This window comes from Primulina eburnea, chromosome 14 (assembly GCF_022965805.1).
Source record: "Primulina eburnea isolate SZY01 chromosome 14, ASM2296580v1, whole genome shotgun sequence".
In the NCBI taxonomy this organism is placed as follows: domain Eukaryota; kingdom Viridiplantae; phylum Streptophyta; class Magnoliopsida; order Lamiales; family Gesneriaceae; genus Primulina; species Primulina eburnea.
In genome coordinates this window covers 4,386,823-4,403,107 of record NC_133114.1, presented here as the reverse complement: position 1 = coordinate 4,403,107, position 16,285 = coordinate 4,386,823, and the positions used below count along the sequence as shown (strand labels likewise).

The following is a 16,285-nucleotide window of genomic DNA, read 5'->3' as shown; positions in this document are numbered from 1 at the left end:
ATCACTTTCTTTTGCTTATATAAACCGATGAACCCTCATCAGTCATTACTTTCTCGCTCTCGCATTTTCTCCTCTTTCTTCTCATTTTCTAGCGCACAGTACTCTACTGTGACGATCACTATCTCCTCCGTCTAGCCTCAAGAACTCTGTAAGTTTTCTTCTCCTCCACCTTTCTTCAAAAATTTCTCATTCTACCTCCTCTACATCTGGAGCAAATGCGCAAGGCTCGTCTGGTTACGAGTCTACCGCAATGTGCTCTGATTCCTTTTCTTCTCCCTCCCAAAAGCGCTCTTCCGCCCACCTTTCCTCAAAACCTAAAAAATTAACAATCAAACATTCTGCTTCTTGCCCATCACGAGCTTTGAAAAAGGGCAATGGCAAAGCTCGGGCTTCCAGCCCTTCTCACTTCGAGATTCCTGGAGTTTCTTGGTTCTTTTCCAAGAGCAGCACCCTGCGCTCGAGAGCCGACGAAGAACTCCAGGCTTGTCACGCCCCGAGCTTAGACCCGCACCTGCGTGACTGTACAATGAGCTCCTATAGCAACCACTTCGTATTCGTCCACGTTTTACGAAAATGATTAATCCAAATTCCTATAAAAGTCCATTGTAGCTCATTATAAACTCATTTTATATATTTAATTTTTAAGATGTGGGACAATAGTAACACATGGCTCTTGGTTCTATCCATTCTTCTTTTCCTATTTTGATTATTGGCTCCTCTTATAGGGCCGATCACTCTCCCCCTGATTTCACTACTTTCTTTCGGGATCAGGTTAGAAATGGCCTTTGATTTCCTGTTCAATCCTTCTATATCGAGGTTGCCAAGTTCTTTCGTGTTCCCGTGAACCAACTGCATCCAAATTCCTTCCAGATTATGGCTTCTACTTATGCACTTTTTAGGATGTACAATCTTCTCATCACTTCTCTTATTCTACATTATTTCTTCGTTTTCCAGATGGGGGATAATAATTTCTCATTATCTGCCCGGTTAAAAGCTCGTTTCCTTGATGATATTCCCTTCTTCTCAGAAGGGATGGAAAGGACGCTTCTTCTATATTCGTCTCACGGCTCCTTTCTATTTTTTGATCGGTTTCCTTCCTAATCTTCCTTCACAACACCCTCTTCCACGGTCTTACAAATTTGAGGAGTCTTACACTCGAAGCCAAGAGTTGGTGGAGGGACAAAGGTTTTCTTCTTATTCCCTCCTCTCAGAGGAAAATTTGTTAGCTTACGGGTTGAGTGTCCGGGTAGAGGACCCTATTGAACGGGTGATTGACGAAGTGGTTGGCTGGGACGCTCAACCTGGTAATTTTTACCCCCGGCCTCTTCCTTTATATTTTCTTATTTTACTTTATTGTTGTCCTTATCATCTCTCTTTTGTGCAGACAATTCAGAAATGCAAGAAGCTTTTGCAAGGAGGTGGGCAGCTGAGAAGGCGGCCAAAGAGAAAAAACTGGCAGCCCGGAAAGCTGCTGGCGGGAAAAAATTGGTTTAGCCAGCGGTTGTCGAAACTTAATCGCTTGCTATGGCCGTGGAGGAGGTGGCCAGGCGAGAAACTCCAAAGGTGGGGGCAACTACTCGGCCTGATTCCTCGGAGGATTTAGTATATCATGTTCCTCTTATCCATAGGAGACGAAAAGCAGCTTCCAGCCCATAATTGATCCTTCTAAAGGAGAATGAAAAAAGAGACCAAGGCACCTCCTGAGAAGCCCAATCCACTCATCCTTCTTTGACTCGACCTCTCACCGAGCCCCTTCACTCCAGTCCGCCAGGAGCCTGAGGCAACCTTTTCTTGGAAGGAGCTTCTCCCACTAGGTCATGCTTCTCAAGATGATGCTTCTGCCTGCTGAAGAGGCACATTCGAAGGGTTCTCTCCCGACCCGAAGCTCTTTTTCTCTCTTCTTCTTTTTTTTTTTTTACTAACTCCTACTGAACAGGGTGTTCAAATGCTGATCTCGGCCTTCGAAGAGGTAACCACAGGGGCCGCGAAGGAAAGCGGTCGAGCCTGGGCCACCCCAGAGTTTTATGAGCAACTTCAAGGGAAACTGTCATGGGTTCGATCAGCTCGTGAAGAAGCGCTCATCGGCCTACGTGCTACCTTGAACACCGCTAATCAGCAATTGTCAACAGCTCACGTAGATCTGGCTAAAACCAGAGAAGACGTGGATGCCGGCCTCGCCCGGGAGAAAACATTACATGGGCGTATCTCTGTCTCGGAGTCAGAGAATCGTTATTTCTCTGAAGAGATAGAGAACCAACAATCCCAGGCGGCTGCTGCTGAGAGTGCCCTGGCGGCATCTGCGTACTCTCAGGAGAAATAACGAACTTCTTTTCTCCCTCCAGTCTCTTGAGTTCAAGACGGCATTTGAGGATCAGGCTTACTCTTTCTTCCGAACCGACTGACAAATGCCAAGAGAAATTTAAAGAGGCCGAGCTTCTCCCAGGGGATAGGGAAGACTTTCCCAGTTTTGAATGAGCCATAACATCTCTTCCCAAGGAGGCTGAAAAAGAGAACCAGGAGGCTGAAAGACAGCCAAGCCCGATAGATTTAGAGTAGCTTTGTAATTTTTTTTTTCTTTTCAGGTTTTTTCATGTAATTTTGGCCTTAGGCTTTTATTTAATGAAATCTCCTTTCGCACGTATTTCCTTTTGTAGATATTTTCCAGACAAAAATATATCCTGAACAAATGAGAATTTTTAAAATACTTTAAGTCCTAAAGAATAATCAGGTTCTTTTTTCCATAGAATTGTCAAATCCTAAGAAATTTTGCTAACTGTTGTAGAGCAATCGAGGTTTAATTTGCTAACTGTTGTAGAGCAATCGAGGTTTAATAGAATACCGAAGCCTCATGCCTCCCAGGTTAAGTGTGAATCCCCGGCCTTATTGAATCAGTAGGGTACTAAGCCCTGGGCCAGGGTATGGGTCCCTAGACTTACTGGATAACAAGGGCACGAAGCCCTGGACCAGGGTACTGGTCCCTGGATTTTATAGAATAATCAGGATACGGAGCCCCGAGCCAGGGTACGGATCCCTGGACTCATATAATAGCCAAGGTACGGAGCCGCGGGCCAGAGTACGGGGCCGCGGGCTTAGAGAATAGCTAGGGTACGGAGCCCCGGGCTAGGGTACGGATCCCTGGACTTATGTTTCAATTTTATGAATTATTCTTTCATTTTATTGATTCGTAGATGCCAGTACAACACTTTATCAGACATAATACTTCTTTAAATGAAAAACATTACAAGGTCTATTAAGAGGGCGTCCATGATCACCTTCTAAGGAGAATGCTCCCGAACTTCGATTTGAAATTTAGAAGGTTATTAATACGAGATAATAAATCTTATTTGAAATTTATTTCAAATAAACCGAGTTTTTTAAATTTTTAAATAAATAACAAATAGAAAAAGGCGCTATTTTATAAGATGACATGTGATGATTAAAAAAAAAGTAAGAATAAAAATTACATTTATGAAAAATAAAATCAAGAAATAATAAATCCAACTTAAATTATTTTTATCCTATAGAGTTTAGATTTCTTCAATAACTTATTATTTTTATTACAATCTTGGGTAGGGACCGTAGGGTGGGAAAGAGGGTTTTATTTTTATTTTTTCTTTTATATGATATCGAACTCACGTCTCTCCCTTAAAGTAAACATGTTTATGAAACCTTACTGTAAACGATGAAGACTCAATACATCTATTCCTAATAAGCATGCAAATTGTGTAATTGTACCGATTGATAAATACAAAAACTTGTGTGAGACGATTTCACGGGTCGTATTTTGTGAGATATGTCTTTATTTGGATCATCAATGAAAAAATATTACTTTTTATGCTAAGAGTATTACTTCTATCATGAATATCGGTAGAATTGACTCGTCTCACAGATAAAACATCGTGAGACCATCTCACAAGAGACCTACTCATTGATAAAATAGGAAATTCTTTACTCTTCGGGTTACCATGAATATTAAAGAAGTATTCACATTCATTGGTAATTTTCTCAAAAGTAAGTATTTCATTTGACTTGTTTGGACTAGAAAACTGTTCAAGATTATAGTGGGAAAAGGCATACAATATTCTTGGCTATATCTGATATTTTGTTAAGCTACAAGTATAAGTTAATGTAATGAAATTTTAATGCAATATAACACTTTTGATCGATGATGTCACATATGTAATTTCCACAGTCGGCAAGCAAGCATTGTATAGTATAATATAGTACAATGCTACCCTCCAAACAAAAGAATTAAATAAATAGAAAATCATTAAATCATAACCAGCTCTCTAATTATTGCAAAATCTTCAATAATTGACGTATAATTTAATTTAAGAGCAACGCGGCGTAATTGATAATGAGGCGCATCCAATGTACAAGAAGAACAAAACAAAAACCCATGTTCAACTAAATCCTTAGCCGCGCGAGGAGATCAAGTGATTGACGGGAGTCACGGGGGGCAAAAAATTCATGTGTTTTTTTCATTTTTTGTCATATCAAATTTTTTCAAAATTTTTAAAACTGATAAAATATTTTTTTAATCATTATTCAATTTTTTGAATTTTTAAATGATTATATCATTTTTATATAAAAATAACAAAAATTATTATGTTGCGTAGAAAATATTATCAATATATATTATATTATTAAGTTTGAAAATCTTGGAATAACTAATATGTATTAAAGTTGTTCCCAGACACTGATTTGCGTTCCGGGATTTTTTTTATTTTATTATCAAAAAGCTTGGATAATGATTAAAAAAATAAAAATTAAATATATTTCTAATCGCACAAGAACAAATATTATATTTCGTAGCAAAGGCGACTAATTAAATTCGAAAACCATTATAGAATCACGTCTACATCCTACCAAAAACTGTAGTATATGATAACAATACATTTCAATTATCTTGGATAACATGTCAATATTTGCCAATTAATCACGGATCTCAATCTGTGAGACCGATCAACCATGTCCATATTCACAATAAAAAATAATACTCTTAGCATAAAAAGTAATACTTTTTCATGGATTATCTAAATAAAGATCCGTCTCACAAAATACGACCCTCTCTTTTTGCCAATTAATTATTTTTAACATTTTCTAATTATTACACCAATTTTCAAATCATTTCAACCATGCAGGAGTTTAGAGGAAGAGTCAATCGCTGCATCAACAAATTTGATTTAACAATGAATTGTTTATATGGATACATTACAACATGGAAGAAAATAGGACGCGATTGGAACACGTTCTCTTCTTCCCTCCCTCCTCTTTCACAAACACCCCATTTTCTGCTCAGCTGAATTTCACAGTCCCTATGGGAATGATAAAGATGACGCATAAATACATACAGTTTAACTAATTAAAGAATGGCACCTGCCATTTGAGGAAACTAACGAGCAGGTAATTGACGGAGGTACGGTCTCAAATCCCTGCAAAAACAGATATGAATGCAGGAAATATTAAAATTACAAGAATTGAGACAGCTCCAAATATTTTAGAACCCAAATTTTGACAAGGTCTGAGATAAAATTTGCAGAATAAAGCAGGAGCAATGGAAAACCAAAAGTAGATAGATATCTTCACCTTGAGTTTAAAGGGGAGTCAAGTAAAAGCAAAAATCCTATCTGCAATCTTTGTTCGGCAAATGGGGCATTCAGAACAAGCAAGAGAACAAGATTTACACACTACAATGCAACGAATGAGACTTAGTTGGTAATGTCCCAAATGAATAAAAAAAGAAACACATTAGGATTCAAAAAGGAATGGAACATACAGCAAAAATGGCGACATGGAAGAAGCATGGCAGCTGTAGGTGATTCAAAACACACTTTACACACATGAGAATTTGCATCTCCATTCCCAGTGTACCTATGTTCTTTGTCCTTCATCTCCTGCATTCGAGCCTGAAGGGATTTGAAGGAAAGAATAAGAGCAAAGTAGTTTTTCTTGCCTACAGAATAGCTTGTTAGCAAATCAATTAACATTACAGCACACAAGGCATATATTCGACTTTTTTTTTTATTTCACCTCAACTGATAACTAAGAGTATCAATGTTCACCGAGTCGAGCAAATAAAATTGAACCATCAGTAGCTTTTAAGTCACACATTATTTACTATAAGAATTATTTACTAGTAAGACGCAACAAATATATATCCAAGAAGATAGTTTCAGCCAGGCTCAAGATAACGAGCAACAACATAGAGTAGTAAAACCAACACCAACACAAAGATGTTAATGGACAAGTCAAATGAACAGTTTAAAAAAGTGAGGAGTTACTTTCAGCCGGACAACAAGAGGTTCTTCTTTGGGAATGTCAGAAGCAGGTGTTAAATTATCTTGAGCTTGCCGTTCCTTGAGAACTCGAACCTCACGGTCAACATCATCAACTTTTAGATCTTTTACTTGGTTTATATCCTCATTCTGCATGTCATTCATCTTTGACACTTGAGTGATACTCCCCTCTTTCTTTAGCTGCGCAACCAGCACCCACATGTTTGCCAAATCATTTTCTAGAGCCACCTCCCTCTTCTTTGCCTCTTCAATTGTTCTTCGGTATTCATCTTCCTTTAGTTCCTTCTCAGCCAAGGCAGCATCAAGAGTGGCTTCCCGCTGTCTCCTCGCTTGCAACTCCATTTTCAGATCATCAAGATCAAGATTCCACAAGTCAAAATCGTCATTAACCGTACCAGAAACCTCATTTGAGCGACCAGAAAATCGACCTCTCCGACCAGTTCTTTGGACATCATTGTGCTTTCGGTTCCCACCATTAACAGCATGAATGTTGGAACTTCTAGAGCTCAAGTCCCTAGCGGCCTGTAATTCTTTTTCTAATTTGGAATTTTGTAATGACAACTTTGTAACCTCACCAGCTAAATTCTTTAGCTCAACGGCAGCAGCAGATGCTAGTTCCTTAGCATAAGAAGCTTCCTCGGATAATTTCTGATTTTGTGAAAGTAGCCCACTATGCTCCTCTAGAATCCGAACACGTTCTAGCTTTAGTTTCTGATTCTCAACTTCCTGTTCACCAGAAGTAAATTCAATCAAGTTCCAAAAGAACGATCAATGTTTTGACAAAAAAAGAAGACATCCATCAGAAGAAGATGAAAGCACAGAAACATAAACAGATGAAAAAAGCTACACTACATCATCAGACATCAAAACCAAGTGTCAGAAATCTTCACCAGTAATGCTTCAAACATCAATAAATATTCAATCTAAAACTCCAAATGTGATGAGGGAGTATAATTATAAAGCCAGAAGAAAAGGAAGAATCAATGTATCACACGTGAAATAAATAATTAAATAATAGAGCAACATTATGATACCCCATCTAACATGTAATAAAATGGAAAGACAGACCAGCTTATGAACTGCAATAAGGAATGTGTGCGCTATCAAACGTTGATCTATTGGAACTATTGGGTTTAACAGCTCAATTCAGGTTGCTATAGCTATGTCGTGCGGCAATTTTAGTGTCAAACTACCAGTACACTGGTATGAAGACTGACCGTGGGGAAATGTTCACTACTGAGCTGCAACAGTATTCTAGGGAGGTTCATTTTTTTAAAGTAGAGTGACTAAGCCATCATGCTCGTTATAACCGTGTCGGTTGTGGGGCTAGGTTTTACTCTATTAATAAGCGCGTTATAGGACATTTTACCAAGCGCGAACTAATTTTCCATAGCAATGAGAAATGTAAGAACCAATGGCGGCTTAGGTTCATATATGTGGTTTTTAAACGAATAAATTCAAACTGTAGCTGGTATCAAATACTCTAGAGATTCTTGAGCATCTGATGATTTCATAATAGGTGCAATAAATGTTCCAGATTTATAATGAAAACTGTTTATATTAGATCTAGCGATATAAAATTTTAAAGCAACTGCAAAACCCACAACCACATCACATAAGCAAAAGTACGCCATGGTCACATTTGTCAACCAGGTAACTTTCAATAATAATTTAAGCCTTTCCCCTGCATGACATCAAGCTTGCAATTATTTAAATCTACGATATAGAAAACCACCATTAATACAAAACAAATAAAAATTTCAAGGCAGCATTACCTGGGAATGAATTCCCATTCTCAATTCCTCAGCATATTCATCAGATACACCCGGATTGGAGGCGGATGGAATCTTTTCCACAGAGACAGAAGCTAGTTGCTGCTCTAGGTTTCTAATTTTCTCTAGCAATTCCTCGTTTTCGGCGCACTGGAAGGAAGAATAGAGCCAACATCCATTGAAGGGTACAGTAAAGTGTTGGTGTAACCATCACGCAAGCAATCACAACAAAGTAAAAATACTTAATATTTTTTTGTGTTTGACCTTGTTTTGCAGCTGCTCTTGAAGCACACGGTTGTCTGCGGACTTAATCTGCATTTCAAGATTAATAAAGCTTAAGATAATATGATTACTCGTGTACAGTAATAAAAGGAAACTGTAAAACAGGTCTTTTCAGGGAAGAAACAGTAACAGCAAATGCCAGATGATAGGTGACTACAGAATACAGTGCAAAGACAAAATATGGTGAAACGATAAAAAAGAACACAAACCTCTAGCTCAAAAACCTTTTCACTACACTGCGCCATCAACTTATTGACTGTCTGTCAAAGAAAAACAAACAAAAAAGTTTGCACTAATATCCAAAATATAGTCAGAGAGTTAAATGATATGATTCTTTTGAAATGGCTAATAACCTGCTGCATTTCAACCATCGATGCATTAGCAACAGAAGCCTCACCACTCTCTACTATACGATGTTCCAAGACCCTCATCTGCTTTCTCTTTTCTTGGATTTCACTCTCCAAGTTCTGAATCTGTCCATCAGAAGAAAGTGAAAATTATGTATGCTCAACATCTCATTATCAATCATCATAACAAAATCTGGCAGGGAACCAAAACAGTGAAACCTCAAAATCGAAGGTGGAATCTACTGAAAAAAGATTAATCGTATTTTTGAACGATTGAGAGAATACCTGAGTTTTTGAACTTTCAGGATCATTAATAGACTGTTCCACCAAACGCTTTAGGGTACTGGTGCTGAATGCAATTTCCCCAGCAAGCATCTTAACTTGCTCAACAATGAGGTCCATTTGATCTGACATTGTCACTCCATCCTACAAACAATAGGACAAAAACATCTGTTGAGAAGTATTCAGATGAACAAGATGTCCTTAATAAAACTGCAAGGTCTAACAATGAACTTTAGATGTGAGACGATCATTATTTAATGGTAAAATATAAAACCAGAATGTCAAAAGAAATGGTGCGACCAAAAAAACAGCTATCCAACAAGTATTGCATGTTACAAATTTAGAAACATAATTACCCATAGCGACACCACATAAATATCTATTTAAAAAAAATTAAGCTCGAGTTTTATGAGGCAAGCTATTCTAATATAGAAGAAAGAAGTTGGAACATACTATGGGCAGTTTAGCTGGGCAGGAAAAACCACTGATTAGTTCACCCGCCTGAGTTGTTTCAGTTATAGAGCTGCCAGTTTGCGATAGATCATCATTCCACTTGCTGGATGATCTTCTGTGTTTATAATCATAAGCATCTGATGTGATAGTTAAAGCAGAAGGTGATACACGATTCTGGCTCTGCCCTTCAAGAATTAAAGACCCATCGTGCAGAATATCCAACTTCTGCTAGATAACAACCAGAAAACGATGTATGAATAGATGCTAAGTAGTTTACTTTTATGTTAAGCACGTGAAGCACTTGGATGCATTGAATTACAGGTTCCAGTCAGTAGTACTCACTGCTACAGCTCAAGGATGAACTAGAGACTTTTAACTCAGGATTATATTAGAATCACAAAGATTTATTTGAAACTGTAACTGTCCACTTCAATATGACAGTGGTTTCATGAAAAATTTGAATGAATAACATAACATTGCATAAACATGCCTAGAAAAATTCAAAGGACAAAAATGAAGAAGGCAACTTACATCATCTTCAGAAGCAGAATGACTCCTTTGGTGCGAGGGCACGTCATTCAAGTATCCTGGTATACTATTTTTGGAGGAAACAAGTATTAATTTAGTTAGCCTTTGAATTCTGCTCATCAAAGCAGCTTTGGCGTCTTCTTCCTCCTCCAATCTTGATTGCATTTTGACTTGCCCTTCTTCCAACTACATAGTAAACATGGATTGCGAAATCAGTCCATGAGGTCACAGTAAAAGCATATTAAATATCAAGAACATAAATATATACCATTAAATTTGCAGGCAGCTGCTAAAGCGTTCAATTTCCTACCATTTAGAAAGGTAAGAGTCATAATACCTGTTGTCTTAAGACTATAATTTCTTCAGGGTTGACACCAGCAAGCACTCCCCTCTTGAGTTGATCGAGTTCTTCTTTGAGACACGATATTTCTCGTTGATACTTCTTGATCAGTGATTTTTCATCAATTATCTAAACCATAGAAAAAAGACATGATTTTACCGAACTTTATTATTCTCTAAAATAGAACCATCTACTAAGCATACAGGTAATATACGCACCCTATTACGTGAGGCATATATTTCTACACGTTTTGCCCTGCTGGCAAATTTTAACGTGTTGTGGGTTTCCTCCAAATTACTTGAAGCCGGAGTAATAGTACATATAAGCTGGAAAATATAAGCAAGAATTAAGAGCTCAACGAAATAAACAAGTTAAGCTGAGTTTCCCACAAGCATATTCCCGAAATAGAATTTTAAAATAATAGATTGGTTGAAGCAACTCATGTATATAAGAAACCATAAGGTTTAAGAAGTGAAGTGTTAAAAAGAAGTAGTTTCAAAGTAATGAGAACATGAACTAAATAAATGTCACGTGATTCATGCAAAATTACAATTTGGTTCAGGAAAGAAGTAATACAAGTCAATTGTTTATCATGCTCACCGACACATGTCCATGACCACTTAGTGAAGATTGTAGAAGCCTTGTAAGCTTTGAATCCCGATAAGGAACATGTGATGCCCTCCCTTCACTAAGTTTTCCAATTACCTACACATCAGATAAGGCATCAAAACATCAGAGCTCTAGATTGGGAAATTTAAATGTGCGAGTATAGGAATTCAGAGGAAAAAATTTTGATGGAGAAAAACATGGTTGATGAAAGAGTGCTTGTTTGAGTCAGTTGTGTATCAACAAGAGTACATGTGATAGAAAGAGAAATGTGGCATTGAATCAACAAAAAAAGAGAAAAAAAAAATCAAAAAGGTGGAGCTCAGGCACTCACGGTTCCAAGCGTCAAAAGACTTTTATTGATGTACGATCCTTCCTTTCTGCGTAAGCCAGTTGTTTCAGTTTTTGAGCTTTCAGATCCGGCTAAATCAATTAGGTTCTAAACAAAAAAGAACAAACTACTTATAAATGAGAAACTGAAGCAATCTTCTCCGGTTGTCAATGAGATAAATTTCAATATCCCAGACAATAAACATATACATACCAACTGAGAGAATATTACACCATCATACTCATCTCCATGTGCACTACTTTCAATCATCTGCAAGGAAGATAGGCCATTGAATATTCAACGCCATTCATGAATGTGAATTGTCCCCTTGCTGTTGGGGGGATATTTGAGTTAAACCACGTCTCAAAGAAGTAAAAACTCTTACCAATGTAAAAATTGTATGACTCCGGCTGCTGAAAAGATTAAAATTATTTGATCCAACATGTCGATGCTCTGTAATTACATCGATAAACGTAAAATAGTTTATTTACCATTCAAACAAGCCATATGTGATCAATGCTAAAGAGAGGCATAAGGAATAGACAAAAAGGAAATAAATAACAATGAAAAGAAAAGCCTACTTTAAATTTAATGTATTAAGCCTAAAACTTCATTAGAGAAAACACTCCCATGGACTGTCCGTGAAAAAGATATGGTAAAAATAAAATAAAAAATATAATAATCACCTTCTCCTGCAGCAATGAATGAAAGAACATGTCCAGGGGACAAAACAACTTCTTCTTTTATACCCTCAACGTAAGTTCCCTGAGCAAATATAATATTAATAATTAATAATATGATAAAAGTCTAAACAAAACTGAGGATTGAGAAAACTCAGATCATGTGCTCGAAGATTCCAAAAATGATTCCTTGTGAATCAAGTAATTCAGGCACAATGGAAAAAACAAAGAAATTCAGGCATAAGGTAAACAATTCCAGTTTCCAAGAGATCAGTGAACCCTGGTGAACGGTATATATGCAGACCGATTGCTTACAGTTAAGCAAAATAAAGGTATCCATCTAAACTGTTAATAGGAAACATAAATAGTGACCATGTGAAAGAAGCAAAGTAGCTAACATTGGGTGTTGCAAGGGAATTTCTTGAAAGACCAAAAACATTGACATTATATCAAGGACAGCTGCAAGTAAGCAGAGAGAACTCAAAATAAGCATACTGGAAGAGGAGAGACAAGAAATGTTAAAAGGACCTGTGAATCTTCTCTAACACGCAAATTCTGGCCAGTTGGGTCCAACAAGTCATTAATAACCTAGCACCAAAAAAATGAGAAAGAACATTAACATTGGACTCGAAGACACCATATAAAATGTAACTAAGCTACTTAGAACTGATCATTGGATTGTATTCCTCAACGTTGAAATTGATGAGGATGCAAATTCCCACTTCTACAGATACATATGCCAATGGTAACAATCATAGCATTAGCACCAACCTCATTGTAGATTTCAAGATATGACACACGAAGTAAGAATTCACGGCCTGGAGTCTAAAGAAAAACCAAAGTCAGCCATCCACCAATAAATAACGAATTTCATTGTTTTAAATAAAATGCATAAATAAATAAATAAATAAATAGGGGCACGTGTTGGTGGTATTTCAAATTAACTGAACTGAGTAAAATGTCTAAATATGATAGCAAGGAAACTTACGTCTTGGATGATGCTGAATACATCCTTTATAGCCAATGGTATGATCCCAGGAGAATTTTGATCTCCCTGACAATAAATATTTTAAAAAAATAATGAAATACATGGGAGTGCATTCAGGCATTCTCTTTTCCCAGGTTCAAAATTGTGAAATTTCATTACGAGACACAAGAAAAGAAAACAAAAAAAAAGACATGTATAAATATGAAAATCAGTAATCATAACCAAAGAAGTTTGTCACACATCTCATGCTCCTTCATTTTAGATGGTAAGACCTTTAAACTATGGTTTGACTACACTCATCTACATATCACTATAACGATTCGCGCTATGCAGTTTTGAATATATCACCTGCCATTCATACATCCACTATAATCTCAAAAGTCGAACATTGATGAGCGGACAAATGGTCAATACAACTAATCGATATAGTATTACATTGACATACGGATAAATCAGTGTGACCAGAACAAATGCTGGATGGAAATGCATTGTTTTCTATTTCATTCAAATTATGAGTGGCAAATATCAAGTTAGTATTCATTATACGGGAGGATACAACTTACATGCATAGTATGTGTCTTTCCACTACTGGTAACACCATAAGCAAACACAGTTCCTGCATGTTGACTCAAACAGTATTAGATGGAAACAAAATTTGCAACATGCAAGCAGACATCAATTGGCACAGAAGAGTACAATAAAGAAGATAATTTAACAACATGAACGTGAATAGCTTATCATTGATCAATGACCGGTATGGAGTTGTCGTCAAAGAAAAAGTAATTGATAAGAGCTAACCAGTTTGTCAACTTAACAATTAATAGTTCAGCTTTTAATCAAGCAATTTCAATTCGCAAAAGTAAAATCACGTTGAACATACCATTCACACCCTCCATAGCAGCCTTAACTACAGGTCGAGCAGCTACATCATACACCTCAGGGGTTGCTGTATCAGGCCCAAAGACTTTATCTGCCACATGAATAATAGAAAACTTCAGGGGCTCATGTTCTCACTAGTTGGGCAGCAAATATTCCATTCTGAAACTACAATTACTATTTAGGGCAAAATCCCACGCGCCGAGACTTCAAAAGAAATACTATTCAAGGCTATTGATTTCACATCATTTCAACTTGAGCATGCCTATAATAAATTGCTGCTATGTATTGAATGGTTTTGCAGCTCCTAAAAATTCAAATGAAACTTGAAACCATAATCAGCCATCAAATTCTGAACATTGTTATCATAATAACTTAAAACGAAAAGTAAAATAGCAAAGAAGTTTACCAAATCCATATGCAGTCATGGGATTATATTCATTCCTCACGATTTTGTCTCCATCTGCATACCATGCGACCTCCTCACCTCTCTGATGTTCTCGCTCACTGCAACAGAAAAAAAAATTAAGACAAATCAAGTCAATCATATTTCCCACAAAGGTAAACAAGCTTCCAATATTTCCCCAAATTCAAAGGATCGTGCTAGAACTAAATCCAAGTCAGATCTATCATTTCATTCAAATTCACCTCATAGGCCGAAATCTTATCGTCACCAAAATGCTGTCCCCCGATCTTGAAGCATTATCCACTGGCTCTCCAATCAGCTGCTCTTCCATCGACGGATAGCTAACCGGCGTCCTACTTTGAGAATAATCTCTAGTATTTTGGCTAGGCGTCGTAGATCTGGATCCACCTCCACCTCCACCTCCACCTCCACCTCCTCCACCGTAAAACGACGTGGCGGAGGAGGAGCTCGAGCGCGGTATAAAACGACCATTCATCATCGACGAAGATGAAGATGTAGAAGAGTACGGACTCGAAGGTTTCCGATAATGGAAAGGCGAACTGCTCCTCCCTCTAGAAGTCGACGCCGCCATACTTGAACAGATCAAAATCGAAAAACAATTCCCCAATCAACAACTACCAAAACACAAAACCCGGTACAGAATCCTCCACAAATCACGAAACACAGTTCCGTAAGTTCACAGCATTGCCCTCATTTCAAAATCTTCGATCCTTCTCCAGCATAATCCACTGCCCGAAAGAATCTCGGCTGCTTGAGACCTCATAGTTATACACATACATCAATGTATGTAAACATTCTGTTGTGTATGTATTCACTCACAGACACACACGCGCGTGCGTCTGTGTGAAGAGTCGCGGAGAGAGAGAGAGAGAGAAGACTGGTGAGAAGTGAGAACGATGGGTTTTGAATTTAAATGCAGTTCGAATGAATAAAAACAGTGGGGGATTTTGAATTGATAAATTATTTTAAAATAAGTTACTTTGCCAGGGAACTTTTGCTTCTGCCAGAGTGACGTACCATGTGGGAAGAAGGATGTACATGTGCTATTAACTTTTTATTATAAAATATCATTCACGTCAGAAGAACCAAGGTGTTGTCGAGATCTTTATAAGACAATTTAAAACTAAAAGCATTTGAAAAGCACAACCTCAAAGCTATTTTTCTTGGAAAAAAAATTAAATTAATTGAAACAAAAAAGTGTTAGTATTTTTAGTGGTTTTGTTTGGTTTAGGTTTTGGATTTGATTGAGGAATCTTAAAATTTTAAATTTCTTTTGTAGCATGAGTTGTTGGATTGCTTGGTGAATTAAATTGGCATACAAACTATAGAAAATTACGAGGTCATTTTCAACTATAAAATCTGTTTTAGTACAAATTTTATATTAAAAATATTGTGATTTCTGCACCAAGTACAACGTTCATCTCTAACACATTTAATTTTCTTTTTTATTTTACATATATTAATTATTAGAGTGGGTCTCATGTGAGACCGTCTCACGGATCATAATCTGTGAGACGGGTCAACCCTACTCATATTCACAATAAAAAGTAATACTTTTAGCATAAAAAGTAATACATTTTCATGGGTGACCCAAATAAAAATCCGTCTCACAAAATACGACTCGTGAGACCGTCTCATATAAGTTTTTGCCTAATTATTATATCTTATTTAATATATTTTTGTTGGTTACTCATGTTATGATAAATTGTTTTAAATATTTGGATATTTTTCTATAATGTTTAATTTACTAATTTTTATATTTTTTTATTATTGTTCTCGACAATATATTAAATATCCATAATTTACTCAAAATAATTCAAATTTGAGAAATACAACTATGAACGGTAATATGATGCTTGGAAATGGTATGAATATATAATCTTTCGACGGGTACAAAGATAAAGATGAATTGAAATACACGATGGGACGAGGATGAAGATAAATATGATAGATGAAGATAGAGACCGATGATATGTAATCATACTCAAACTCGGTCTATTGTCGTCCCTAATCTGGCTCATGTGAAACCACTAAGTGGCACTAAAGCACCCTTAGAGAATATATATATATATAT

The 16,285-nt window shown here is 36.9% G+C and overlaps 1 protein-coding gene across 1 annotated transcript; it reads right to left on the bottom strand.

Moving 5' to 3' along the window:
* Nucleotides 1-5,154: 5,154 nt before the first annotated feature.
* LOC140811455 (kinesin-like protein KIN-7D, mitochondrial) lies at nt 5,155-15,124 on the bottom strand. Its single transcript, XM_073169346.1, has 25 exons — nt 14,433-15,124; nt 14,194-14,291; nt 13,789-13,878; nt 13,472-13,524; nt 12,909-12,974; nt 12,692-12,745; nt 12,449-12,508; nt 11,927-12,005; nt 11,626-11,693; nt 11,454-11,510; nt 11,244-11,348; nt 10,904-11,008; nt 10,522-10,629; nt 10,301-10,432; nt 9,967-10,149; nt 9,436-9,660; nt 8,986-9,126; nt 8,707-8,826; nt 8,563-8,613; nt 8,336-8,383; nt 8,075-8,221; nt 6,285-7,025; nt 5,780-5,909; nt 5,590-5,690; nt 5,155-5,435 (listed from the first exon to the last, which is right to left on the bottom strand). Exons 1-24 carry the CDS (start codon nt 14,780-14,782, stop codon nt 5,608-5,610), a joined length of 3,294 nt encoding a protein of 1,097 aa, XP_073025447.1. The 5' UTR covers nt 14,783-15,124; the 3' UTR covers nt 5,155-5,435; nt 5,590-5,607.
* Between the last annotated feature and the right edge of the window lie 1,161 nt (nt 15,125-16,285).